We start from the raw sequence: 27977 nt of genomic DNA, 5'->3' as shown, positions 1-27977 counted from the left end.
GGACTTGCAGACATCCGCCCTTCAAGTGAAAGAAATCATTAAAGTGAGATGTGTTAATTGTGCATTCAACAAATATGGCCTTCATGCACTATAAATAGAAACCTACAAGGATAAAATCCTGTTTTTATCTTGCTTCAGGTCAGGTGGGGGACATGGTAAATGTGTTAGTGCTCTATTCATAAGACTGAAATGAAATCTGTAAACATGCAAACACATGTGGAGATGAAAATTAACACATCGCCCTGAACTATCTATTAAACAAGACGTTTTTCTTCACGAGATGGAAAAACACACAAAACAGAAGAAGAAGAAAGAGAGTTGATGAGAAGATGAACTGAGCAAAAACAAACCACAATACCCAAAAGAAGAGCACAGAGGCTAGAAAACACAGATTAAGACTGTGGTGGCTCATCTTCCAGCATGACAAATACAGCACATGCTCAGCTACAGTGGTTAGGTCAAAGCATATTCATGTGTTATAATTGCCTAGTCAAAGATCGCACCTCAGTCCTGTTTAGTCTGTGGCTAATACATATATATTATTTTTCCAACATTACCCTTTTTTGCATGGAATGCACATCAGTGAGAAGCCTGTAACATCACAGATTCGCCCTGCTTGGTTTTTATGTGTTGCAGCTTAATTTGTGCTGATTTAATTATGTTTTTAAGTCATGCCTTACTGGTCCCAATTTGAATATCTGGTATCATTGTTATTATTTTGTGTTTTGCACATCACTTGCTTGTGCTTTCTTAAATAGCCCTGTAAACTACGTTGCTTTCTTTTATTACTTGTTTTTTTGTTTGGGTTTTTTTTTTTTTTTTTTTAACGTGAATGCTTTGAGACACTATTGTGTTTTGCACCATGGGGCTACTGTACATCATGAATAATTGCCTCAAACCTGACCACTCATGAAAACACAACCCCCCATTCTTCCAGAGTATCGCGAGAAGAGAGCCGCAGCCCCCCTCTGAACGCTCTGTGTGTGTTTGAGGCTGTGTATGGGGGGGGGGTCCGCCTGATGTCATTTGGCAGAAGGGGAGGCACAGCTAGTGGTGGGCACACGGGTGGAAAGCATAACAATAACGGCGCCGATTCATCGTTCATGTTGGGGCGTTTAAACTCGCAGTGTTTTTAAAGCGTCTGGCTGTGGTCCGGAGCGAGAGAAGAGGAGGGCAGCTGGCTGGCTAATGGGCTGAAAGTACCAGATGCTATTCCAGCAGAGAAGGAGAAGAGACTCTCTTCAGCGAGACAGGGTGATGGGTTCTCGTTTTCCTGACGGGTAACCGTGAACCGACGCTCGAAACGCGGATATTTCGGAGAGTGGGAACTCGCTCCGCATCCCCTGGACTTCAGTAGGTGTGACATTGAGTGCGAAATGCCGTCGAGCAGCCTCTGGGCCGCAGCTCGGCTCATCGAGCCCGAATCTGGGAAATAGCTAGCTAGCTGTCTGCTAGCAGCAGCTGTACCCGATGCTGCTGCTGCTGCAGCGGCTGCTCCTAAGCGGATCCGTGCCACAACACAACCAGTCCGGGGCCTCGGCGCAGAGTGAGCCTTTGTTTTACATTACTGGACTTCAGCGGGGCTTTTGAGATGTGATGCTTTTGTGCGTCACGTCAGAGCCTTTTGTAGCTGGAGGCTCTCGCTTGCTTGACGCGAAGGGGCTAACATTGCTGCAAAATGCACAGCGGACCCTCAACAGCGGGCTCCTGTTGAAGGGGGCGAGGTTGGACAGATAACAGCCCACCCCGAGTCTCTCTGAACAGCCGGAGGGGGGTCCCGTTTGGACAACCACTACCACGTTTCCCCCCCGCGCCGAAACTCGCCGCTTCTTCTCCAGGCGACATGGATAAACTGACGATTATTTCAGGATGCCTGTTTCTGGCTGCAGATATCTTTGCAATAGCCAGCATTGCAAACCCAGACTGGATCAACACTGGTGAATCAACAGGTAAACCAACAGCCTTCTAAGTTCTTTCGATCAACAATATTCCGTGCGACTTAATTTTAGTTGGAGAAAATTGTTGGAATGAATAGATATGAGATATGAACTGCAATAAATATAGCTTCAGTAAATAAGTACCATGGATTCATGGTCGCTGTATCAGTAAAATATTTGGTAATGTTTGCTAGTTCATTGCCAAAGTTGCAGTTGTTGCCTGAAACTACATGTTTAATTGAACCATGTAGTTTGTGCTGGTAGTAGCATTTCTTTCTTCATAATAACTAGATGGACTTCTCGCTAACCTAACCTGGGGTCTATGTTAAATTTGAACCCAAAGCAGAAAGACATTAAGTTGTTAAGTATTTCTTTATTAAAAGGCCCAGTAGTTGTCAAGTGTGTATTGCAAAACATTTGCAAAAGTTGAGCCAGTATTATCAAGTTAAGCTGGCAACCAGACTTCTTAACATACCCTAAAATGATATTTTAACAAGAGTGATGTGTGATGCTCTGTTAGTATCTTGACTAAGCTAAAAATGCACCACATGATCTGTCAGAGGCTGACAAAAAATGAAAAATCAGAAATCATCCAATCATACTTAAATGCATCAAATCTTAAAGCCTCAGTTTTTAGGTCTGTAAACCAATCAACAAATGGCATGCATTATTGATGCATTTTAAGCTTAGTTTAATCAGCTAATGATCAAAGAAGTATGCTCTAATAATGCACAAGTGGGTATAATATTGTAATTCTTTTAAGTTTATTGTTTCATTCAAAACTGCTACCTCTATCGGAGAATATACAGCTACGTTTTTCCTCTTAACATCCAATAGTCCTCAGAACAGTGAGTAAATTCTGCTTATATAGCCAAGTGTTGCTCAAAGTGCTTTGTCATGAATGTGACCTGATAAAATCATAGTGAGTTAAAGTCATGATACTGAAAGCACTGAAAAAATAAAACAAAATCAAATGAAACATTAATTATAATAGAAATACAGTTTAAGTGATTTGCACTTGTCACCATGTTCACTCTTAGCTGTTTTTTTTTTTTTTTTGAAGAACAACCAGTTGTAAAAACAATCAATATTCAAGCCCTTTCATCTCTTGAGCTGTTTATCGATAAAAACCCTTTTTACAAAGCCATCTTCATTCCTATGATATGTAATGATCTCTTGACATTTGAAGTGACCTTCGAGTGATCAGTTGAATCTGCGAACGTGTAATCAGTCAAATCAGACCTGCTGGTGCTGACGGCGAGTGTGAGCACGTGTGGCTTGTTTTAAATGCGCCGTTCCTGAAAACACATCCAGCCTATTGACGGACAGCTGCTACTCTTTGTTCTCTTTGTAGAATGACAGCTTAATATGTGTGTCAGGGAGGATGCTCCATCCACCAGTCAGCATATGACTGTAACTCGGTGACATGAGTAATCTGTGCAGAAGCAATAATGGGATTTAATGAAATAGGCACATTGTCCACAATGCGGCTCGTTTGATTCTGTTGTGTAATGGGCCTCTTATTGTCCACTTCTTCAAATCCCCAGAGCTGCACTGGCTTTATACAGAAAATTGAACCTTTGCTATTTTAAACTGCAGTGTTGTGGTTTATGTGGGTGTTCTTATTGGAGTGGAAGTTGTCCAGCTAACAACTTCCAACTCGCTGTCACTCTTCTCACTTCCTCTCACAGAGGCTGCCTTTCTCTCATTTGTCCTGTCTTCAATGGTCTTATCACATGTGTGGGTGATAAAGCACTGAGATTCATCTTCACATCTCGTTTTTTTTCTTTGATGGCTTTAATAATGTTCCCGCTTCTGTCTAAAATGTGCAATTTCCATGCAAACAGAATCAAATGTTCTTTGTTCTCTGACAGTGCTTTCATTGTAATGTAAATGTGTTTTTATTTTAGATTAATTGCTTTGGGTACTGTGTTTCTATATAAAGCCTGAAAAAGATCTTAGTTGTGTAACGGCATATTTATAGGAAAGCAAGATATTGCACATTTATATTGAAATGCATTCCTTACTAACGCAGCTCGTTTCGTGAGTACGAACAAGTTACGCTGAATTTAAAAAAGCTATTGGCTTTGGGAACACTGAAAAGTAAAATATAATAACCATTGATGCCTGGGTCATTATGGTATTTTCACCATATGATAACCTTGGGTAAAGTACCACAGTATTAATCATTTAAAAAAAAATCATATATAGAATAATTGGACTGTGATGGACACTAGCTTGCCCTTGACCCTGCAAGGATAAGTAGGCAGAGGTGAAGGATGGATGATGTAATAGCTTTTAAAACAAAAAGCAACAGTTTCTAGATTTCTGCCACTGAAATAATATGGATTATTATAGGTATAATGTTTGTCTTTTACATTTATTATTGAGAACTTGGACGAACCTGTTGACATTCAGTTGCTTCATATATACATGACAATAAAGTCAAAAGTTTATAATTATGTATTTGGCAGACACCTTTATTCGAAGTGACTAACAATGCAGTTAATATCAAAGCTACTAATAACCAACTTACAAGAAGGAACTCTAGCAGGGTAGACATGGTGCAGGCATGGAGGGAAGTGAAGAAAGACACGGTGCAGCAGAGGTGTAACGAAATACAGTGTTGCGCTGAAAAGTTATGTCTTTTGTCTAAAGAAAGTGTGTATCTCCTAAAATCTGTTTTGTTTCATGAGCTATACAAATTTACTCATATGTTACATTTAGTGTACTGTTATTATTTCTATAACTTTTTTAAAATGATTAAATTAGAAAGTTTTCAACATTTCAAACATGAAAATAGAGTTTATATTCAGATATTGTTGAATAATCTCTAAATCTCTCTGTCTCATCGCAGGCTAATTTTTATGCAGTTTTCAGTTTAAACAAAAAGGTTGACACCAATCCGCTGAGTTCAGCACCTAAGCTTCTGTTGTGTTATTGGAGGTTTTAGTCTGACATGCTTTTTATCTGACTGACTTTGTTCTCATATTATTGAGAAAACAGCCGACTTTGATTAAATCCGTCTTTGCTTCAGGTTTTTCCCACTGTTTTTAAATCTGTTTTTCTTTTTTATTTTGTAATAAAGAGTAAGCTAACCATTGATACAGCCTGATTCAAAAATGGCTATAGCAATTTTTTTTTTCTATACTTTAACGCCACTTAAAAACTCTGCATTTTACAGTGCAGACAGAATTCAGATGCATAGCATAATCTCCACGAAAGCTGCACATTTCTGCCGTTACCATCTAAAGCCAACCTCCTGCAGAGCTTCGAAGCAGAGCCATTGTCACAGCAGTGTCAGACATAAATTGCGATTTTCTGCTGCTCAGAGTCTACGACTGTGTGGTGCACATTTATGTCCTTGTGGTGGATTTAATGGTTCTGAACATAAATGATAAGTAATGTTATTACATTTGCACCACCAGGATTATTTGTAGCCATTAATCAAAGCCGACTCTTAAAAGTCTCCAGAACATTTTGAAAATTGTATAGCCCTAGTTTTCACTTTTTGATGATTTTTTTAAATGAATAAAATGTACAGTATTATTCAACCTTACCGTTTCATTCTTACCACATTATTATTATAGATTGTTAATATTGCCTCCATTTGAAGTTTTCCTTCAGATAGAAAAACCCTGATCTTTTCCATGTGCTTCTTGTTCATATGTGTAATAATGTGGAAACATGTTTTGACCCCTATGTTATAGGAACAATAACAATAACAACTTCAGCTCCATGTTGGATGTGGTTTGACAGTCATGTCAGTAACTTGGGCTATGAAAACATGCCCCCTTTTACAGACTTTTTGTCAAATAAATGCAAAAATAATGAAACTTTTTTTCTCCTATGGGCAACTTGATTTATATGCCATTTTCCCCTTGATAAATTATCTTTTGCAGACAGTTTTTGTATTGACTTAAGTTATCTTTGACATTAAACTTTGCTTGCTTTGAGACATTTGTGTAAGAAAAAAAAAAGAAGCAAAAACACAAATCTGTAAGAGGGTGAAATAAACATTCACACAAACTGCAACTTGTTCTAACTGGTCCACAGTTAGTGTGACGGTGATTTAGCCGAAAATAGATGAAATGGGACACAATTAAATTGTCTTATTTTAAGTATCACTTTTCAAAGCACAAGGGCACAGTGTTATTACTACAGAGCAGCTGAAACCAGGCCAGCCATTATCGTCCAGTTACAGCTCTGCTGTGCCAGCAGTTCTCACCTGCAGTTTGCCCAAAATTGAGAGAGTTTGACAGGCAAGGACAGAGACCGCAAACTGAGCTGCCATTGACTTGAAAATCTTTATTGGCCTCAGGTGAAGAAAGTACCATTTTGAAATGTGAAATATCTTTCATCTGTTGACTGTAAAAACCTGGATTCTGTGCAGCTCCAGCTGAAACATTTAGCCTGCAGGTTGATGGAAATGATCTATGAAAAGAAATGATTTATTTCTTGTGTTGCAGGTGGAAAATCTAAACTATATTCTAATGTTTCGCAGGGCCTGAGGGTTATTATTTTATTTCTAAACTGTCATCTATAATTTGTGCTTCATCCTAAAATAGAATAGATACCTTTTTATATAAGATGGAAGAACTACTGATTGAAGGCAGGAATCAGATTTTTTTTATTTAATCAAGGTTGATGGATGAACCTTTAACAATTAATCTGATGGTTTGTATCTTTGGTCAGTGATATTCAAGAGAAGGTAATTAGGACATGATTAATGAAGATATCCATGAAGACATTCATTCATTGATGCTATTTTAAACACTGTATTTATATCTAATGTTGTTGAATTGTCCTCATTTCAGTGTTGTTCAGAGAGAGACTGCACAACTTTTCAGCAAAAACGTGCTGCTTCAGTGCTGTGTTTGATAATCACAGCTGAAAACACATCTTGCGACATTATGATAATGATCCCTAGTATTTGGCATGCAGATTTATTCTTTTGTTTAAGGTGTTATTTTGACATCAGATCTGCCTAATTCAATAATGCTTCATTCTATGCGAGAGGCATTCTTAAAAATGTATTTAGGTTATTTTGTGATGACAAATTCATGCTATGCCTCCATAAAGATACTTTCTATTTATTTAGGTGTTTTCGCAGTTAAAATATATGGACATGACATGTTTTTCATTATAAGCACATGCACTGAAAATTATATTTTAACGTCATATATAAGTGGATTTTCTGTGTTTAATAAAAAGCAATCCTGTAAAAATCAACACTTATTCAGACCTCCTTCCAGAGAATATTTTTGCTGTTCAACAAATAAGAAAAACCATCAGGGATGTTTTTTCTTTTCTTTTCTTTTCATATTGCTTCACACGAAGTGCAGAGGGTCTCCATGTTTACAGTAGTCTTGTATTTGCCCTAACCAGTTGGTTTTACACCGTTTCTCTTACCATGCAGTTTGTAAATATGCAATGTCTATTGTTTGTCAGTCTTTAAGGATTTTTAGACTTATTTAAAGTGTGAGCATAGACTTATCACAGTCTGTGCTTTGGGTAGAGCTACTTCAAAATTTGAATGACCAGATATCACTGCTTTTCAGATTGTTTGACCCTGACTGGTGACTGACTTGTTGTAAACTCAAATCCGGTCATTTCCCGATTGGTGAAGTCACCGTTGTTGGCTTTTTTTCTCCCCTCAGCATTCATGATTTTATGTACTGTGTTTAGTGTGCGAATTTTGGTTCTGCACAGCTGCGCGTCAGTGCCCCAATAATAAAAGCGGGCAACGTTAAAAAGCCTCCAGCTGCAGAAAAAGGCAGCTGTCTTGTGCGTTAGCTTACCTCTGTGCCGCCCACCACAGTTCAGAGGCCATTTGGACTCATCCCTCCTGAGCCTGCAAACAGCAGCACCCCTGGTGCTTCACTAATGACAGCATCATCATCTTGCAGTTGAGCAGACGCTGCGCTCGTTTCCTCTCATTTGGGCCAAGATATGGTGAGAGGAGTGTTTTGATCATTGTGAGTGCAGAGCTGACGGCAGGGTAGCAGGGCATGATGGGGGCGTGAAAAAGAGCAGGGCCTCAAAATCGTAAATTGGCCCATTATTTTCTGTAAGTAATAGTGAGCACTACAGCGCGAGCGAAATTTGTAGACTATACATATTATTTTTTTATTTCTAGCCAAAAGGCACACTCATGCTGCACTCATGATTATTTGTTCTACCTTGCATTAATTTCAATTGTAGCGTTTCATTTCTGAATCCAAACATTCCTATTTCTATTTAGGTTTATCACATGTAGGTTTAAAGGGACATGTGCCCAATCAGATAAAATACAAGCTGCTGCTGCCTTGTACACATTTAGATTGCTTGTCTGCGCATTTATTACCAACGCCTCAGTTGGAACATTACATCCGTTTTCAGTGCAGAGTGAAATGAGGGCTAACTGGATGTTTTTCAGCACCTGCCGGTTGTTCAATTCGCTCCATTAACTCTACATCGTGTCTGCGCCACAGCATCCTGTCATCCCCGAATAAAATCAAATCACTGTTGTCTTTTTCCATTGTCTCTGATGATGTACCAGAAGCAGATTAAATTTTTGAAACATCTCTTTATAAGGGGCACTGTGTCTTACCACTGAACTATCTGACATCATTAGCGTTTGGAAATTTGCAGCGTCATGGAAAATGGGAAGTTTTTAATCATTGCTGTCTGCTATTTCTATACTATGCGAGTAAAGTCAAATTTATATCATGTAAATTGCAGGATGATGGGAATGTCCTATACATAAGGTTACAATGTAGTTCTAAATTTGCACAATTTTTGACCGAGTTGAAAGAAAATCTTAGCATTGCTTTTATATGATATTTTTGCCTTTGGAGAGTTGGTCTTTTCAAGCCCTACTATTTTAGGTTCAAAAAGAGTCGGAACATTTTATACAGACCAGACATCAAGTTATGCTTATCCCGTGAATCCTTCATATCTGCTATGACAACAGATAATTTACTGTAATTACATATATTCTACTTATAGTTTGCCTTAAAGGAAAACTATAAAGCAACTAAATCCTGCTGTGACTCCAGCAGGAGTTTGCTCATAGTTATTATGGTTTGATCAATGGTCTTAATCTGTTATATTGCATGAGTCAACTTCCCCAAAACCGAGAGCAGAACCGCAATGAAGGAAATGTGAGTAATACAAAATATTTTAGAAAATGTTACTCATTTAATTGTACGTGAGATTTGTTATTGTTTCTGTACTTTGTACAAATAGAACAAAGAAAAAAACTTGATGCATGATGGTTAATTACAAAAATGTACTAATTACAAGAGTTTAAACCCTACAGAGTTACTATTGACAGCTAGGTGAATTTGTCTGATGCATTCACAGTCTGGAAAAATAGAATATATTCTTAGTTCCCGACTAATCCTCTGTCTGTACTGGTCATACTTAAAGTTAATGACTTTTGGTCACCGGCTTTTCATCTGTGGTTCTCTACATTAAATGAACCATTTATACCGCTATGATCTCTTAAGAGAGTTATTGATTACTTGTCATGTAAATGAAATAATTTTTCAGTGTTGTTTATTTTTGTCATGCAACATTTGATGACGCCAGAACTAACAGGCTTGTGTTCTTTAACTATACCCTTTGACATAGTGAATGAACAAGATGTCACGAAGACAGTTTTGTTGTTATGTTGTGTGACGTTTGTGGTTTAACACCTGGAATTGCAGTGTGAGCTCAGCTGTCCCTCTGACTTGTAGAAAACACCTAACAGAGCTTCTGTCAGTGTTTTTACACTAAGGAGGCGTGAATGTTCCTGTTTTGTTTTGGGTAAAAGTGATCATCCCAGGAGGAATTTGTGGATAAAGCCTGAATCTGCTGTGTAAAACCAGGATTACTTTATTTAGAGCAACCATTCAGCTTGTTTTTGTCTTCTTTTACTGTTTCATTGGCATTATTGAATTGAAAGCAGTAAAAGGATCCTCTTTTGAGTGTTTGTTTTTAAGTGTGACCAGACAAAGGGGGGAAAACGGCTAAATGCGTCATTGTCTGTGCGTCCTGGCAGTGCTCATTACCTCCGTTTCTTTATAGAATTACCCAAGATGCCTGTGAGTGCCAGGTGTGAGCAGGGCATGTGTTAGTGATTGTCTGTAAGCTCAATCCAGGCCTTACTCTTCATGACAGTGAAGTGGATGTTTTAACCCTTCCAGTTTGATAGAAAAGTACATTTATCTGACAAATTATTGTGGCTACGTAAAATTCAGCAGCTAATATTTTTATGAAATGTTTTGTTTTTGGGGTCATATTTTGTGTGACTGTCTGATTAGAGAAACGTATGCATTAAAAATACACCTTTGTTTGACTAATACTGATATTTAAACAGGAACAGTTTGTGTTTGTTGCTGCTGGCTGAATTGTTTACCTGCGTTCATTTAGCATAGCGTGCCTGCCTGTTGTATGGCAGGAATCCCACTGAGTGCTGGTAAAACAGCAGGAGGTCAGGGGATGCAGGGAAAACAGTCGTAAACCCTTCTATTACCCGCAGCAATCAAACTTTTGTCTAATTCCCCTTCAACTTGTCCCTGCCACTTTCTGCCTTGTTTATTCAACGTTGTTCTATAACGCCAAAATGACTTTAGAAAGGTGTTGTTGAGTAAACTAAGCCTGTCATGTACCAGTTTAGTAGGGGGTGTTTAACATGTCCAGTAGTTACCGCATAAGTGAAAACTACATTAGCATCACAGAGTTAGTGAAAACATCTATTAAGTTGCCACCTTTTGTGCTAAATTCGAAGGTTTTTCATTGTAAGCTCATGTAGATGTAAAGCTTGCTGTTCCTGCAGTTCATCAGAGCCATTGTAGACATCTACACCATTTTCTTTTAAACCACAGGCATTGTTTTTTTCTGAGCTAGCCGAGCTGGGGAAGCTGGTTGCTATACTATAAAAGCATGTTTTCTCTGGGCGGTATAAAAGGGACAGGATTTCCTCTGTGGAGTCTGCATAACCCTCAGCACTCACAGGCCCGAGAGAGCACACAGACTTCGGTTGTTTATTGCGGTTAAATTGATTTTTGATTCATATTCATTAAACACAAAGTTTAAAACTAACGAGGAATAAATTGTTCATACATTTGCCAGACAAAGACTGAACCTGAAACTCCAGCTTGCATATTTGTCCCATTCTACCTTCCACCCACCTACTGAGCCTCTGAACTTTTATGATGCTGCCTACAAAGGCCCACCTCTTCAGTGAAGGGGTTATTTTGTGTTTTTATTGCTCATTTAAGAACAAATGTGTTCTAGGGGGGAAACGTTTTTAAAATAGGTAAGGATCACTCTCTCTGACTCAGATATTCATTCTGTGTACCTGTTTGACAGTGAAATTAAGTTGCCACATATATTTTGATAAACTCCCATAGGACTCGAGAATTTAAACATATTATTTTGTTATTTTAATGAAGTTTGCCATACTACCTTACAAACTAAACCATAGAATACAGAAAGGCATGATTAGAAAAAAAGGCAAGGTAATTTTATGTATTTATATGGTACAAGAAGGCAATTCGAAGTGCTTTACATGATTAGAAGAAAGAAAAAAAAAGACAAACAAGCAGGTGCCAGAGTGATTTAAAAAAGTCACTTGAGACTATTTCTAGTTTAATAGAAAACTCAAATTACACTCACTCAATACATTTCTTTAACTGAAAATCAGATTTCCGCTCAGCAAAAATCTACTTAAACCTGTTTTAATTACACATTCATACAATAAAAGAGAGACTGTGTTGAATGGTGCAGTTTCCTCTCTGTCTGCTGTGTCCTAATATCCATGTTTAGGGGAGGGCAGGTGAAACGGTGATTAGGTTTTCCAGAGTCAAATACTTCTTTGTTGAGCTGTAGGTTGTTACTTTAATACTGGCTATGAGATGCTGATGTAAAGTAGTGGGCTTTTTCCTGCACTTTAAGGCTACTGATATGAATTGTTGGGACAGCATTAGGCGTTATATTAAACAACTCTAATCGGTATCTGGGACATCTGGATCTAAAAGTCCCCAGTAGCTAATGAAGCATTGAGTTGCATGACAGCCTGACAAACCTTATTATCCACTGTCCAGTAATAGAAGAAATCAGTCTTACTTGACGCTTTGTTTTTCAAGTGAGTACTTCTTGCCTTGTGCCGTATCCTAGAGGGCCCACCTTTTATTTAAAGAGACCTGTGGTCAGCAGAGAGGTAAACAAAGTGAAGCTGTTCTGCTTACTCAGGTAGAAAATCCCCTTGAGGTTGTGCTTTTAATTGAACAAGATGCCTCTAGAGAAGCATGGGTCTGCTTTTAGCACCAGCCTTTACACTCTGTCAGAGCTTGTCTCATGACTCGGTTTGATGCTCGCATCCATTAAACGTCTTGTCTTGATTAATCATAGATAAGTACAGTGGAGCATTTTGATCGCAGATGTGTGCTTGCATTTTCCATGACCTTTAACCGAGATCTTGGGAGATAAAGTCAGGTAGTTTGAGCTGAATTTGGACAGCTTGCACATTCATATTTACTGAACCTTTTAAAACTGCGGCAGCTCTGTCCAACATGACTTGAAATGTCACAGCTGTGTGGGATGCACTAACTGGCAGGATAGATCTCATCTTCGCCCTCGCTGCAAGTGTGGAAAACATTTTTCGCTGTCATAATGGTTGAAATGGTGACAATTCAAAATATCATTTTTCCCCATTCCTCCTCCTTCTCTTTGTTCATGCTCCTTTTCTTTCATACGAGACAATTCCTGTCTGTCTGTCTCAGACCTCACTATATCCTGTGAGGTCTGAGATTCTGATTAGATCAGGTATGCAGGTAGTGGTGTTGACTTTATTTAGAAAATTTTAATGGTGTTGGGTACAAAATCAGTCAGTCGTTTTTTGGCAATAAGTTAGTTTATTGGTTTCTGGAAAATGGGATGTTTCAAAAACTTCCAGATTGTTAAGAAACAATAAATGGGCACTGCAGCGTTAGTCCAGCTTGTCACCTAGCAACCCAAGCTGAACTCCAGCACGTTTGGTCAACTGGTTTTCCCTGTATGTGCTGTACAATTGTTCATGGAAAAGACAAGTATTTTGTTCTTGACTTACCATTCAGAAACTACTTTCTGCATTCATGTTGGTTTTACAGAAGGCTCCACTTCTGCTTTTCAAGGATGTATAGTAATTGTGTATCTGTTTGCAGCCATTTTCATGTGTCAGTGTAAACGATGAGTGTGGATTTAAAGTGACAAGACGCTCTAAATCAGCTTATTCTGCAAGAAACTTAACTGACTAGATTCAAATCTCATTATCTAAGAATTATTTGTGCAAAAAATGTAATGGACATGCTTCATATAGCCTTGTAACATGTTTAAGAAACCATAATAGAACCCTTTATTATGTGGCTGTTACGTAATAAAACATAAAAATGTAACGCTATGTTTCTGCTTTATCGGGTAATACTACGAGTAAATTAAAGCAAACCTTTCCATGTGTTCCTCTCCCCTGCAGGCGCCCTTACGGTCGGTCTTGTCCGGCAGTGTCAGACCATACACGGACGAGAGCGGACCTGTATCCCGCCGCGACTGCCCCCTGAGTGGGTCACTACGCTCTTCTTCATCATCATGGGCATCATATCCCTCACAGTCACCTGTGGACTGCTAGTTGCATCGCATTGGCGCAGAGAAGCCACCAAATATGCCCGCTGGATTGCCTTCACTGGCAGTAAGTGAAGAAAATTATATTCAAAGATTTTCCTGAGAAATTATGTTTCTCAGGAAACTAAAGTTGAATTACTTGAGAAAATATAAATGTATATAGTCCTCTTGATTTTTTGGACAAACATAGAGGACTGCGGCTGGTTTGGTGCATGTGTAGGTGGACAATATAACCGCAGCTCCTCTTCTTTCCCTTAAACTGTAAAGTTTTTTTTTTTTCTCCAGACAATATTTCTGTATAGATGCACTTGCAGCACTCCACAATAACTCTTCCATCTCACGCATTGTGCCTGGGCTGGTTTTACAAAGTTGTGTGGGTTGGTGGAATTCGATTGGTCAGTCAGTTCAGGGAAGCGGCAGCTTCGAGCACTCTCACACTGATGGAGCAGTGGTATGTGAAGCCACAATGGCTCGCATTATTGTCTGAAAGCTGGAGGCATTTTTTTAAATGGCTCAGACACAAAAAGGAAAAACACCCTGAGGATTTGCAAAAAGAAAACATTAAGGTGAATACTTGTTCCCTGCCAGGTCTTGTTCAATTTTATATTTTCTTTCAAACACTTCCTAATCACCTGGTAAACTAGCACTCTTTTATATCCCAAGTTAAAGTGTCGTGTAATAAATGTCTTAGAAGCACAGAGAACACCCGAAGAAACTCGGGAAGAAAGAAAAAATGTGCAAGATGGATTTGACAATGAAGAGTAGTTTCAACCTGTTCCCATCTCACCTAATTCTGCTCGGATGCAACAGAATTAGATTAAATTGAGCATCTGTAGTAGTGGTACCCAGCTACAGTGTGGCAAAGTTGTCCCTGTCCAACTCACCACATTTAAATGGTTGAATTTGCATAATTGTCATTTCTCTGTTCTCCTTGCATATCACTTCCATTAAACAAACCTTTTCAAATTATTATCTTCAACTCATGGTCATATTTGTCTTTTTTGCCTGTTGCTACCACATTTTCACAACATATGTGACAATAAGGAATTGACAGATATCCCTAAGACATATTATCCTGCTTTATAAAACTATTAGACTATTGTTACTCTGATATAGAAATTACTTTGAGCTTAGCAACACAAACAAAGATTAGAGTAAACAACTGGTAACTTACTGCAAGTCAGACTGAAGTGGTAATTGTTACTTTTGTATTAGCTGTTAAGCTGCCTAATAAGCCTTGTGTGGAAAAAAGCAGTTTCATAGTGCTACGGTATTAAAACTAAATAAAAAATAAACTAAGATTTATAAAATGATCTAAATGTTTTTAATTTCAGACAGAAAAGTAACACTTATTCCTGTTGTCAAAAGATAGCATGTTGATTATTGAGAACATTTTAATTATATGTAATATTTATGTTATTTTGAATTTGATTCATGGACTTGAGCAAAAATATGGATTAATTAATCACTAAACTAGTTACTTATTGAGCAGAAAAGAAAAAAAAAATCTTTTTTACAGTTCTGCACTCTTTAAAATGACACAAGTTTAAAAAGCTTTCAGTAGCTCGATAACTAGTAGGGCTATGTGCTCAGGTAGCTGCCATGCAAATGACTGCTTAACTAACTATTTTATCTAAACAACAGTGATTGCTGGTCCTCCTTCAGTTTATATGTCATTAAAATATTTCAAAACAGCCACATTTGTCTTTGAAAGTCACAGAAAAGTTCGGTAGCCTTTTTTCAGTCAGCTGGCCAGCAGCGCTCTGCTGCAATTGGGGGTTCTGCATGACTCTTGCACTCTGCTCTAAACAGCAGCAGAAACTTCTGGTTGTTGTATAATGAAAAATTTTACAGTTCTGAAATGTAACGTTTGAAATGATTCAGTCCTGGCCTCTGTTGACATTGCACAGCAATTTAAAAACCCCTTTTAGCTGTGATGATTTTCAATTCGCTATCTATATCTTTCTTCTGCAAATGTATTCAAGTGCAAAAAAGTGGAGGCGACATCACAATCAGATGATTGTTTTTTGAATATACCTTATTGTCATGATGAAACGAGTTGAATTTCTTCATGCTTGATTTGCTTTGTTTGCTGGCCAAAAATTCTGCAATTAGAAAAGCATCAGTAACATGGAAAATCAGATGTTCTGAGCTAAAATGATATTTACTTTATAGCCAGATTATGCAATCAATTGTTAGACAAGGGTGGTATTTTGTAGCTGTATACCCGGTACTATAAACCATCATGCTGATTAGGACCCTCAGGGTTGTTTGGTGGGTAAAATATGAGCTGAACACAATATTTTTTAGTACCCTACTTTGTAGTGGTGAAACTATTTCTAAATTACATCAGGCTTGTCTTTCACATTTATTTATTTACTATTTGACAGATTTATAACACATAGCGCCGTCCGCAGAGATGATTGCTGTTAAGAGACGCATCGTCGTGAACCGCACACTAACAATTAACGTAGCTGTCACGGCTCCTATTAGCAGAACTGCCTCTTATTTAGGCATGTTTTAAGTCATATTTTCTGCATCACTTTATTAAAGATAGGACAGTTTTTACTGCATTTCATGAACTAACCCTTTAATTTTTAACAGTCTTTAAACAATATACTAATCTTTAGCTGACCTGCTAGATTTTATGTACACCAGATAAGCTGTCTTACCTCAGAAAACATACAGTTAGGCTCTCCTGAGTTTTTCTGACATTCTGAATTGTTGTCATCCTGAAAGCCATCTGCAGATACTAAAACTTTTTTATTGAGCTTTATTTGGTTGGAAAATATCTTCAGGCTTGAAAGAAACAAAGGCCAAATTCAAAGCATCAAATTGTGAAATCAAATTTCTTTTAAGTTATGTTTGATATGTACAACATTAGTATAACAAATGAATGTACCATAGTAATGTGATTGTGCTATAAAATGCCACTATGTGCCTGGAAAACATATATTACACCACCTTTAAATTTTTATAGTTGATAACTGTATTGATATGGGACAATATTGATCTGTTATTAACTACTGTTAAATGTGGTTGAGTTTTGAATATTACAGTGAAGTTGTTACAACATTTTATGTTTTCTGGGGATGTTTTTTTACTCCAGTAGATGAAATGGAAACAAAGGGGGCCTGGACCCAGAACATTAACCTTGCTCCTGCAAAAGGTCTCCGAAGTGGAAATATGCCTTCTGTGTGTAAAATCCATCTAATCTGAAGGATGACTGGGCAACAACAACATGAGCTGAGAAACTGTACTGTAGATTAACCAGCAGCAAGTGCGCAAATTACCATGTGTCACCAGTTGGGGCTTTTAAGATGTCCAGTAGATCACAAAAAGTGCACTTAAATTAAACCTGAGCAGAAGCTGAAGTTGTATTTTCCTAACTATTGGCTTGTTTTTTTTTTTCTCTCATCCACAATCAATGTCTCCCTTATTGTTAATATTTTTTTTCATTTCCAGAGTGATGACAACTAAAGAAATGAATATAAATGTATTTCCTTCTAATGTATGTGTTGCTTCTCATGATGTAACATGAGAAACAATGTTTTTTTTTTTTACGATATTTTTTACAATATGTCTAACAAATAAATATATTTGTTAGAGGGGAAATGGATTTTATTTTAATGATGTTGTAAAATGTATTCGGAATAAAGTGCATTGTTAATACAAGTTAATACTTCTAAATATTTTAATTTGCAGAATGAAAATATTTTGGGGGGATTTTATGTTCAGTACAAAAAACGCAAAAATAATTCATGTTTTTTAACAAAAATAAATCAAAGAGTGCACAGAATATACACACAATCTTTGCATGACATTAGAAATTTTTATAATGGTAATAATGCTGACAGATATTGAGATATTTGAGTATTTTTCTCTTTCCTCTTTTTGTCATCTGTGCTTCCATCATGCTGTCATCTTTAGCATGCATCATTTGTGTCCTGTGTGAGTCTGGATGGATGAAATTCCCACTTGATTAAACCTGCTTGGATAATATTTCTTTAACAAATCAGATAGAAAAAGTTAGAATTTTAACTGTGCTTTCAGCTCTCAAAAGTCTGTTTTCTGGTTAATTTGAGCTTTTTGTCTTAGAGAGAGAAACGTTATTCATGTAAAAATAGATTTCTTCTGCTTTTTCATCCTCAGCTTCTCTCTACATCTATTCGCATAAAGATTTTGCTCAATAATGAGACTTTCATTAAGAATTAATGCCTCATACTGGTTAAAATGTCAAGGTTCAGCCTCATGAAAGCATTTCCCGCCTGCATTGACTTTGGTATGAGTTTAAATAAAGCAGTGTGGCTCTGAGGCAGAGCAGACGGTGAAAAGCTGTTCAGACATCATCTATTTATTTTTAATTCAATGATGGTATGTTGTACGATAAAACCCAGTTGATTCACATAATGGTTTAATTTGCTGCATAATTGACTTGTGGAATCAGGAGTAAACATGCTCAAATATTGCTGTGGCTTTATTAATGTAAAGACTCAAATAGAAAAGACATTTAGCAGAAACTGACAAATCACTGAGAGTTGAAATACTTTGAACTGTAGTCGAATATCCTTCGTCCTCACAAATGAACACATTAATGATTTGTAGAATAAATATCACAGTAATGTGTATTTTGTCAATGGGCTTTTGAGTTTTGTGAGTAACAGTTTATTTTCTGTAAAATCTATTTGAGGCAATTATATTTTTCCTAATTTCATACTCCAATTATGGAAAGCTGCTTTTTCATAAATGTTTAAATGTGATTGAAGCAGCTCTTCAGTGATTTGTAAACCCTATCAAGGATTTGCAGTTTTTATTTCTCTTCATGGTCTTCCCTTGCGAGCTTCTTCATGAGATTTGATTCATTTTTGCTGCTATTAATGAAGCTTCACGCATCACCAAGGGTTCTTTTCACAAAAATTAGATGAGGCATAGATGCAACATGGTTTCACGTGAAGTCTGTGTAGGCGAATTTGTAACATTTTGAAGAAGCTTGGTTGGGATTTAACATTACATTACTGACACTTCTTTCTTTTACTTTAGCTGAGTTGTTTTCTTGTAAAACCTGACATGCTGGCCAGTGCTAGACGGCTTCTGAAAGCTGTTTTGTGGTGAAACATTTATCTCAATCACTTCTGAAGTCAAAGGCGTGGAAAAAATGAAATTACTTTTGAACTTGGGAGTGTAATTTGTTGATTTTGTGTGAATTTCCACAATAATTCTCAAGAAACTGGAGGGACCGATTGATATAAGTTGGCAGTAAACAGATAAAAACTGCATTGAATTGATTGATAACATAATATATAAGCACACTTGGTGTTTAGTCTAGATTGTAGAGGGGCACATAAAAATGTAAGGCGGGCCGGATTTGGCCTACAGGCCTTCAGTTTGACACGTGCACTAGAATGTGGCTTAGTAAATTGTACACCAACCTTACACACTTCTTTGTAGGCTCCAACAAGTTTTACTTAACTTACACTTGACCAAGTTTACCAGCCTCCATAAATTTTCATTTTAGTTAAAAAAGAAAGAAAATGTTTAGTAATAATTCCTGGAGATGTGGTGATTTGTTTTCATCATCGCTTCCACCACTGACCCCAAAACAGCATGATGCTGCCACCACCATGTTTGTGAGTTGGTACTGAGCTTCTGGGGCTGAAATCCTTGTCTTCACTCTACTGCAAAGCTTGACTCAAGTAACTCTGCCAATTCTGCTGAGAAATATTTTGAAGTTGTTTCTATTTGAATGAATCTGAACTTAAAAATCAACCATTTAAATGCATCTTAATGTCCAATGTGTACAAATTTTATATAATTATCAATTTGTTTTGCTAAATACAGCCAATGATTGCATGCATGCCGTGCAGAACCCTCTGTGTTGTTTTTAGCTTATCTCCATAGGGTTCATTGCAGACTCCCACAGCAAACACCGGGAATGCTGCTTTCAGAGTGCAAGCTCTCTTCATTTGGAGACATTAATCTTTAATAGATTTTTACATAATGAATCATTCCTTGAACTAAGAATCCACGTCATTCTACCGTCTCTATTTTCAGCTTTCGGTTCAACTCTAATTGAACTAAAACCTTGTTTAATGTGAAAAACCTATAGAAAATTACAGTATCTTTGAGAATATCTAAAGAGTTTATAGACACTATGTTTTCTACAGACTCTGCATGAAGGTTAAATCTCTCCTGATTCAGTTTTGATTGAGCACAAAGCAAGTTTTATGCTGTATCTGTTACAGACACATTCAGTTTTTATTCTGTGCCATATTTCTGATTTATTGAATACCTCTGCTAGACGTTAGTCGCAAAGTAGGGTGTCGATTTTCCCATCTAAAATATTATCAACAAAAGAGTGAAGGATGCTTGTTAGAGCTGTTTGAAATCTCTCACTCTAAGCCGTCCTTCACATCCAGTATCAGTGAGTACGGTACACTGAACTCCCAAGTTAAAAAGAGCCCATCTTTTTAAAGTCCTCCTACAGACAACTGCTGTTTAAATGATCTCTTGGTGAAATATGAAATGAGCAGCGATGTTGAGACACACAATCAGTTTTGAACAACTTAAATTACATGAATGCCAATTTAATCTCTCCTAGTCTTCCATGTATTCAGGAAGGATTAATCATTTTTAATTTAGCTAAATTTGTATCTACAGTCTAAACCTCAACCTGGAAATTGAGATACCTTTTTGAACAAACGTTTATCTGAGTACATTTATTCAGCAGGAGAGAAAAAAAATTATGTTAGAATATATTTATCTTTAATAAAAATCACTGTGGGCATAATACTTTGTCTTCTCTTGTAATATTTTACAAAGTAAGAGCAGACAGAGAGACGGATCTTTGATCATTTCTCTTTTATTTATATACAGTATTTTTATCTTCCTTACCGACATTCTCACTTTTGCGTTGCGGTAAAATAAAATGGGGGTCCTTGTCGAGCCGGTAAATAAAAGAATTAGACTTTGTTTAATATTTTAGTTATATTCCAGGAAAACAGAAACTCATAAGAAGTTCCAAGTAACTCTGATAAACCACAATAACAAGGTGCAAACAAACAATGACTTACATTTTTAGTGTTGGTTAATAGTCATAGCATGTTCAATCATTTTATTTTATAGCTTTTTACACATCTTTTCTAACTCTGACAGTAAATGTTGCCTGCACTTGGACTATTTGAACTTGGAGAGCGGAGTCTGGTCAGATTCTTATTACATGATCTGAACTGTTTAGCGAAACAAAAGGATGTAGGGAAATAAAATGATATTTCATATGACACAACCAATTAATGTTTTTATTTGCACATTTTCGGGATTTGAGGATCATGGTAATGTTACTGCTCAAGACTTTTTCCAATTGAAACCAGATCTTTACTTTTAAGATGAATTACTGATTACTCACTTTTTTGTTTTAGGGTAGTTAGCATGATCAGAATCAAACTTTCTAAATTAGAAAGTTTTAAGAGTTTTAGTAGAACTTCAAAGTGTTTATATTAAGCTTTTTTAATCATTATAACATTTATTTAGTAAAGTCCACCAGTCACCAGAAGCAAAATAGCATGATTCAGCGACCACTGTACTTCACTGTTGGATTGGAGGTCTTAGGCTTGGAGGCTTCTTTCTTTTTCCTCCAAAATGAAGAACACACTGGCCATTATGGCCAAGCACTTCAATTTTAATCACACCACAGGAAATGTATTTGTCTTCCACTATATTTCAAACGTTTTCTGGCTTTATGTTGCTTTTGGAGTAATGGCTTCTCCATCGCCGAGTGGCCTTTCAGACCATGTTCATACACAAGTAATTTAAACAGTTTTTGAGTTTTGATAAGGGGAAGGAGATGGTTGAGGTTCATAACTGTCTTCCCGTTATCATGGATGATTTCTTTTGTTTTTTCCATTATGGTTGTCCATAGGTTGTCCATGAGACTATTTAACTCAAACCCCTTTCCTGCATTCATAAAATATAAATAATTGTGACCTAAAACAGGAAATGTTTTTTCTGATGTAAATGTCTGAGGGAAAAAAAGGTCATGTGTGTTTTTAATACAGCGCAAGTAAACATCTGGGTTTAACTGTAAAGAGAGATTCGTAATGTTCTTTTTAATAAATGATTCAGTTTAATAATTGCATCCTTGTTCTCCCCCCTGCAGTGATTCTGTTCTGCATGGCAGCGCTCATCTTCCCAATAGGCTTCTACATCAACGAGGTGGGAGGTCAGCCATATAAGCTGCCCAACAACACGGTGGTGGGCTCCTCGTACGTGCTGTTTGTCCTCTCCATCTTCTTCACCATAGTGGGACTGCTGTTTGCAGGAAAAGTTTGCCTCCCAGGCTGAGAACTCCTCCACCCTGGCCTCGGGACTGACTCTGGAGGCTCTGAAAGTATTATGGGAATTCCAAAACTACAGACTGAAAATCAAAAAACGACAAACTTTTGCCCTCAAAACCCGAGACGGGGAAGGCGATGCTTACGTTTCAAGGGACCGCAGCTCCACAGAGAACTACTTAGAGATGAATAAATGAACAAAACACTAAAAGGGGACATGAGCACAACAGGGTGGAGGCTGTCGCAGTTCCCTGCAGTTCACTGCTGATTTTAGATACAGCCGATTCTCTTTCTCCCTCTGTGTTGTCGCTCTGATAGAACGGGTGCTTAATGTGCCACTGTCATGGCAGCCGCAGTAACAACGATGGCACACATCTCCGAAGGACCACTACAACCACTCCTCAACTTGATTTCTAACCGCCCGTCAGCACACATTTGCTTTGTCATGGCCGCTTCTGTTGCTATTTATAGCTTCTCTGTGCTATTTTCAGTTTAACTGTTTTTTTTCTGTACAATTTCTTCTTCTTTCCTTCTTCCAGGTCCCACCACTCTCCACTGAGGCAGTGTTATTGAGGTTATTCAGGTTTACTGAACTGAATCCTTTAAACAGAATCGGGTGAAGTGTCTTTGTCTGCCATATTTCACGGTCCCAGGTGTGTAGCCGAGGAGAGCTGCTGTTACGGCACACACTTTCAGCCTGCTGTGGATGAGACATAGATGCAGGTGTGCTTCCTCTTCATCTTATCCAGCCTGGTAGGCTACCAGAACAGGAGGTCAAGCATCATAAAGGAGAATGCCACTCAATCCAAGACCATGCATAATGTTATTTCTGCAGGCAGCAAAGTAATAGTTAGACATCTCAATTAAACTGGTCATTCTCTTGCACAGCTTCAACTATCAGCCGTTTGAACATGAACTCACCTCTTATATTTATGGCAACATTTACAGCGAACAAAATCTTCTCTAAGGTTGTAAATCTCTGCAGCACTGAGATGGACCCCTATAATCTTGACAGTACGGATTTTTTTTTTTTTCAATAAAAGATTATGAAAACATGTAAAAGCTGATATTAAGTGGTATTCTCCTTTAACTTTTGATGATGGATAAAACGTGAGCCAGGGAAGGTTTTTCTGATCTTGTTTTGTATGACAGTGAAGGCACTGGGACTGCAGGTCAGATCCATGCATGGCGCTGTGCCTCTTAGTGCTGCTCGGCAGGTCTGTGAACGCAACACACACAAACACACCTTCACGCTGTCCGCACTGAAGCTGCAACAGTTGGTTTGCTTCCATTACAACCCCCAAAAAATTAGTTTTCAAAAAATGCTTAAGAAGATTCTACTTTTTCCTGTTTTTTTTTACAAAAGAATTCACGCCTCTAGAAACTTCAGTGTTGTGTTGGGGAGACTTTATGTGAAAGACGAACACACACAGGCATAGTGGTGAAGTAGAAGGTTCAGCTTTAATGTCCCTGCTGATTAAAAGCTTCTCACCATAACAATACTGCCACTGCCATGTCTTATAGTGGTTGTGGATGAGTATTAAGGCTTGATGTCATGCTGTCCTGTGAACGTCTACTCAGGTCACTTTTCTTTTGCACCCTCTAAGTGACTTCCCTCTTGATTTTTCTTTATTTAGTCTGTCTTCCCATCATCTATCACCTACTTCCATGTCCCAGCTGAAGAAAAGCTTCCCCCTTGTTATCTTTGGGGTGGTGTGTTCAGGGTGTTGGTTTTCCACAACGACCAATGTTTCCATGTAGCCTGAAAAAAAATAATTTTGATCTCATTCAACCGGAATTCCTTGCTGCAAGTGTTTGCTAACTGGAGACGATTTAAAAAAAAAAATGTTCAAGAGATAGGAATACCTTTGCAAAACGTGTGTTCTTCTCCTCCTAGTAGGTTTTAAATGATTAAGTCCAACTTCATCCTTTTGTTACATTTTATGTGTCTTTAGTTATTAAATTGAAAACAGAAAATTTCTCAACTTGGTTTCTTATAAAATACTTTCACACCGCAGCCTGAAACTTTCTAGGCATCTGTCAAGAATTGCATGTGAGATAACACGTCTCCGTTCGCCGCAACAGCTTTCTTTCTTTGTCAGCAGTGTTCAAACGTGTGAATATAACAAGCTATTATTGAGAGAGAAAAAAAGCGGCGCGAGCGTGGATATTAATTAATATTAATATTTGATTCAATGCAAAAATTGTATATATTTTAAGCTCTTTTTTAAAACATCACATTCAGTTTTATTGTTGGACTTTCTGCTTCCACTACCTTTCCTCAGCTTAAGTTTATTCTGGGCTTCCATTTGAGTATTTTACTAAACTTGGAGTGTCTGTCAGGAAGAGCCATTGCAGTTGAACTCAAGTCGTACTACATCCTTAGACTAATGCAAACACAGAATTTCTCACCTCATGTGGCTTTTATTTATGGATCTGTGTTACATTAAAAACAACATTAAACTCAGAGTAGTCGTTAGGTTAAATAATGTAGAGTAGATGAACAGCTGATATCTGTTGAGACGGGTTCAGCATGTGGTAGGGCTGATCAAGTACAGAATTACAAATAGACATAAAATTACTCAAATTAACAACAAACCACTGTAACTCTCATTATTTTTCCATGTTCTGCTTAGGTAAATACAGATAAAAATTTGTTTTCTACACCTGGAATGTAATAAAAGCTTTTTAAAATGGGAGCCTATAAAAATAGCGTGTCCCTAAAACCAAACAAAAAAGTTTCTCCGTTCTTTACAGTGAAGTTCACAGTGAAAGAAGACGAGGAGGAATGTATTTGTTGACGCAGCTTTCTGCCTGTGTGATGCAACACTTTTTAGGCTGTTTTCCTTGAAATCTAGCAATATTTTCCTGTTGGTTTCTTGGAGATTATATACAGCCAACTATATTTTTACCCCTGTCAGATTTAGATTTATGTTCTTTCTTGTTGCTCGATTCCACTTCTTATTTTGGGCCATTCGTCTTTGGTGATGAGTGCCAAGTGTTTGACATTAGAAGGCCTCTTTATCAGCACCCTAATTTTTAGCGTCCTCCACAGATTCTCTATTGGAGAGAAACATGCTCATATTTCTTACAATCAGAAGAAACATTAGACAAATAAAAACAACAAAAAAACTTAAAGCCTAAATCTTCTATTTAATTGGAAGCAAATTAACTACATTTTAGAGTTGTGCTGTATATTAAACTATAGTCACCAATGCAATAGCAATGTGTGCATTGTTGTAGTTACAAAGGACAGCCTGTATGCAGAATTTGGTAAGAAAAGCTATTTAAAGACCCGTGTCTGAAGTTTATGTTTACCAAAAAATAAAAAATCGGTTGGGCTGCTGGGAATACTTTTACTACCATTGATGCTCACACTGAGAGGTTAAAGGTTACAAAGAAAGACAGAAAATGTGGGCTAATCATCATTTATATTGTCAACACAATATTTAGCACTAGATTCTCAGGCGTATTTAAATGTAAAAAAAAAATCATTTTTAGGGGGGAAAAAAACCCCAAAATGCCCTTTTCAGTGCAAAAAAGCCCTTTCTGTTTCTAAACTTCAGGATAAATCAGGATGGGTCGTTATAATTTCAGCTGTAAGCAAAACAACCTAGACTATGAGTTATTTTCTGTAATCAACAACCCTAATAACAGGACAGCAGGTGCATATTTCTACATTCGCCGACTTTTCAAGTGATTAATACGTTCATTTTATCCTGTTAAAGTTTTTCTTATGTGCTCATTAATTATTGCATTTACAAACCTTTGCTCTGTCTTGCCTAAACATGCTTGGCCATGTTTCTATCTCAGACATTGGAGTGATTTCTATACGTTTCAAACTGAAGCTTCTTCCTCATCCAGACGCTGATCATCTACCACCAAATCACTGTTTGGATAGTAGATGGCTTCCTCCTCACTAAAGTTGTTTCTTTCTCTTCCATTATGTTTAAATACCCTAAATCTGGCATCATATAAGCTACTGAGACACAGATCTTTCATTCACCGTGTGTGTTTGTGTGTGTTGAAGCAGTCACAGCCGCTCTGTTTGCTAAGTCTTAGGTATTTGTTTTCTATTTCTGTTTCCTGCTCGGCTTCTCTGACTCTTGGTCTGATGATGTGTACTGCTAAACTATACACTCTGCCTCTGGTTGGTCTAGTATTGTGCCATGACCTGTTTCTGTTTAATAATGTACAAACACAAAAAAGGCAAGATTTCTGTATTAGGAAGCACTGTGCGTTCAACAGTATAGGTAACAGACATAGAAGCACCACAAATGTATAAAAAAAAGAGAACTTCTTACCTCATTGTTTTTTTGTTTCTGCTATTATTTTCTAATGGTGGCAACGTGTGTGCCCTCTAATTTGTCTCTTGCCTTGATCGGATGTCTACACATAAAGCCTATGTTGATAGGAAATTATTTATCACTGAATAAAAAGAGAAAAATGGGTGTGTGTGACTCTGACACAGTCTGTTTTGTGCTCATTTGAAGTGTTAATCTGAATGTCTTTTTTTAGCCCATTTAAATAGAATCCCATCAAGAAGTTGTACATTATTGTGAAAGCTATACATGGGCAGTCATATTCTTCACAAATTAAAATATGAAAACTGATTTTTATTCAGATACTAGACCTAATTCTTCTGTCTCATAAAAACAAATTGAAATTTATATTTGGAAGACACTATAAATGTGAAACATCCCCTCAGACACTAAATCTTCACTGCAGTTAAAACATAAATACTGTTTAAATCCATAAATCTATATTAATATCTGAGCACTAATTAAATCAGGCATCTTACATCGATCTTATCTGGATGTATCTATTCATTCCTATAAATCGAGCTCCACCATTCTGGTCACAGCAGCTGGATAACAGTTTCTTTGGCAGATTTTCTTTTTCTTTTCAGGAAAAAACATAAATTTTTTTTGGCTGCCTTATCTCTGACAAACTGGCCCATTCACCGTTGCACCACGTTATTGCTTCTGGCAGCAGTCACTGTTTCAGCACTATAAGCGTCAATACTGCTGTACAGCAACTGAAAGAAAATGTCTAAATTATAGCATTTTCTGAAAATGATCAAAACTCAGATATTTATTCTACCTCATTATTCCTCAGCCATAATTGCAAACTTATTCATTCTTAAGAAACTTTAGAAATATGCCTATTAGGAAAATGTCTACTGTTTCAGTTCATTTCTTTGCAAAGAAGTTTTCCTGTTTTTTATTTGTATAGTTTAATGGATCTGACTTGGTAGTAAATCAGCAGGGAATGGTTTTACCTGCTTGTTCTCTACCTGTATGTGTGGAGCTGATGCCCAGTGCACCTCCATTAGCCTTGTGAGTCACCTGAACCTACAGCTTAGGCTTTCGTGGCATGTGCATTAAGTTTAATTTAATTAATTAATTTATTTTATCGCAGTAATCAGCTCCATTCACTGCAAACTATTGCAAGCGGTTAGCGGTGACGTCTCTCACAGCTGCGCTTCAATCCAGGGATTTAGATGTTTTCCTGGTTGATGGAGCCAACTGCTGATGGTGTTCCTAAAAACAGTAAACACATCAGGAGCCAAACTCTCAGAAATCTATAGTAATTACTGATGCCATCTGCTGCTGCTGCAGTTAAAACTCGAGGCTGGGATCTCCTCAACATTTGTATAATCCTGAGCACCAATTATTTCTCAACACATGATGCCCCCTTCACTGGAGAAATCAGATTAAGGAAAGTTTTTCACAGAAATTGTTGTGTTGAGTTTATTTATGTTATATAAGACTAATTACATAAATCTTATCAAACACAGCTGTACCCTGAATCAACGACCGGCATTGACTGACATTTTAAAATTACCCAAGGTAAATTTATCTGCAGACCATTATTCATGCACAGGGTAATTTAAAGTATTTTAGATAAAAAAAAAGGTGTATAAAAAGAAAAAAGAACATCTAAAGAATTCTCTAAAAATTTAAAATACAGCTTTATTATCTGTTGTATATGTATATATATATATAGTCAGACAATAATACAGAGATAAGATGACTCTCAGACCTCCCTCAGGTTTGATTCAGGCTGTTATCAGTTTTCGAGG

General features: G+C 37.3%; 1 protein-coding gene across 1 annotated transcript; it reads left to right on the top strand.

Moving 5' to 3' along the window:
- Nucleotides 1–970: 970 nt before the first annotated feature.
- On the top strand, nt 971–26358 carry c16h16orf52 (chromosome 16 C16orf52 homolog). The gene is made up of 3 exons (XM_005808865.2): nt 971–1949; nt 13420–13632; nt 21718–26358. The coding sequence occupies exons 1-3, from the start codon at nt 1844–1846 to the stop codon at nt 21900–21902; spliced, it is 504 nt and encodes a 167-aa protein (XP_005808922.1). The 5' UTR covers nt 971–1843; the 3' UTR covers nt 21903–26358.
- Nucleotides 26359–27977: the final 1619 nt, after the last annotated feature.

Source organism: Xiphophorus maculatus, chromosome 16 (genome assembly GCF_002775205.1).
Source record: "Xiphophorus maculatus strain JP 163 A chromosome 16, X_maculatus-5.0-male, whole genome shotgun sequence".
Lineage (NCBI taxonomy): Eukaryota > Metazoa > Chordata > Actinopteri > Cyprinodontiformes > Poeciliidae > Xiphophorus > Xiphophorus maculatus.
This window is presented reverse-complemented; position numbering and strand designations above follow the sequence as displayed.

Bases quoted from the DNA above. Each gene is read 5' to 3' on its own strand.
- c16h16orf52 (XM_005808865.2), top strand. From the start codon at position 1,844: ATGGATAAACTGACGATTATTTCAGGATGCCTGTTTCTGGCTGCAGAT. The intron at 1,950-13,419 runs GTAAACCAACAG...TCTCCCCTGCAG, and splicing joins CAACACTGGTGAATCAACAG to GCGCCCTTACGGTCGGTCTT. The intron at 13,633-21,717 runs GTAAGTGAAGAA...TCCCCCCTGCAG, and splicing joins CTGGATTGCCTTCACTGGCA to TGATTCTGTTCTGCATGGCA.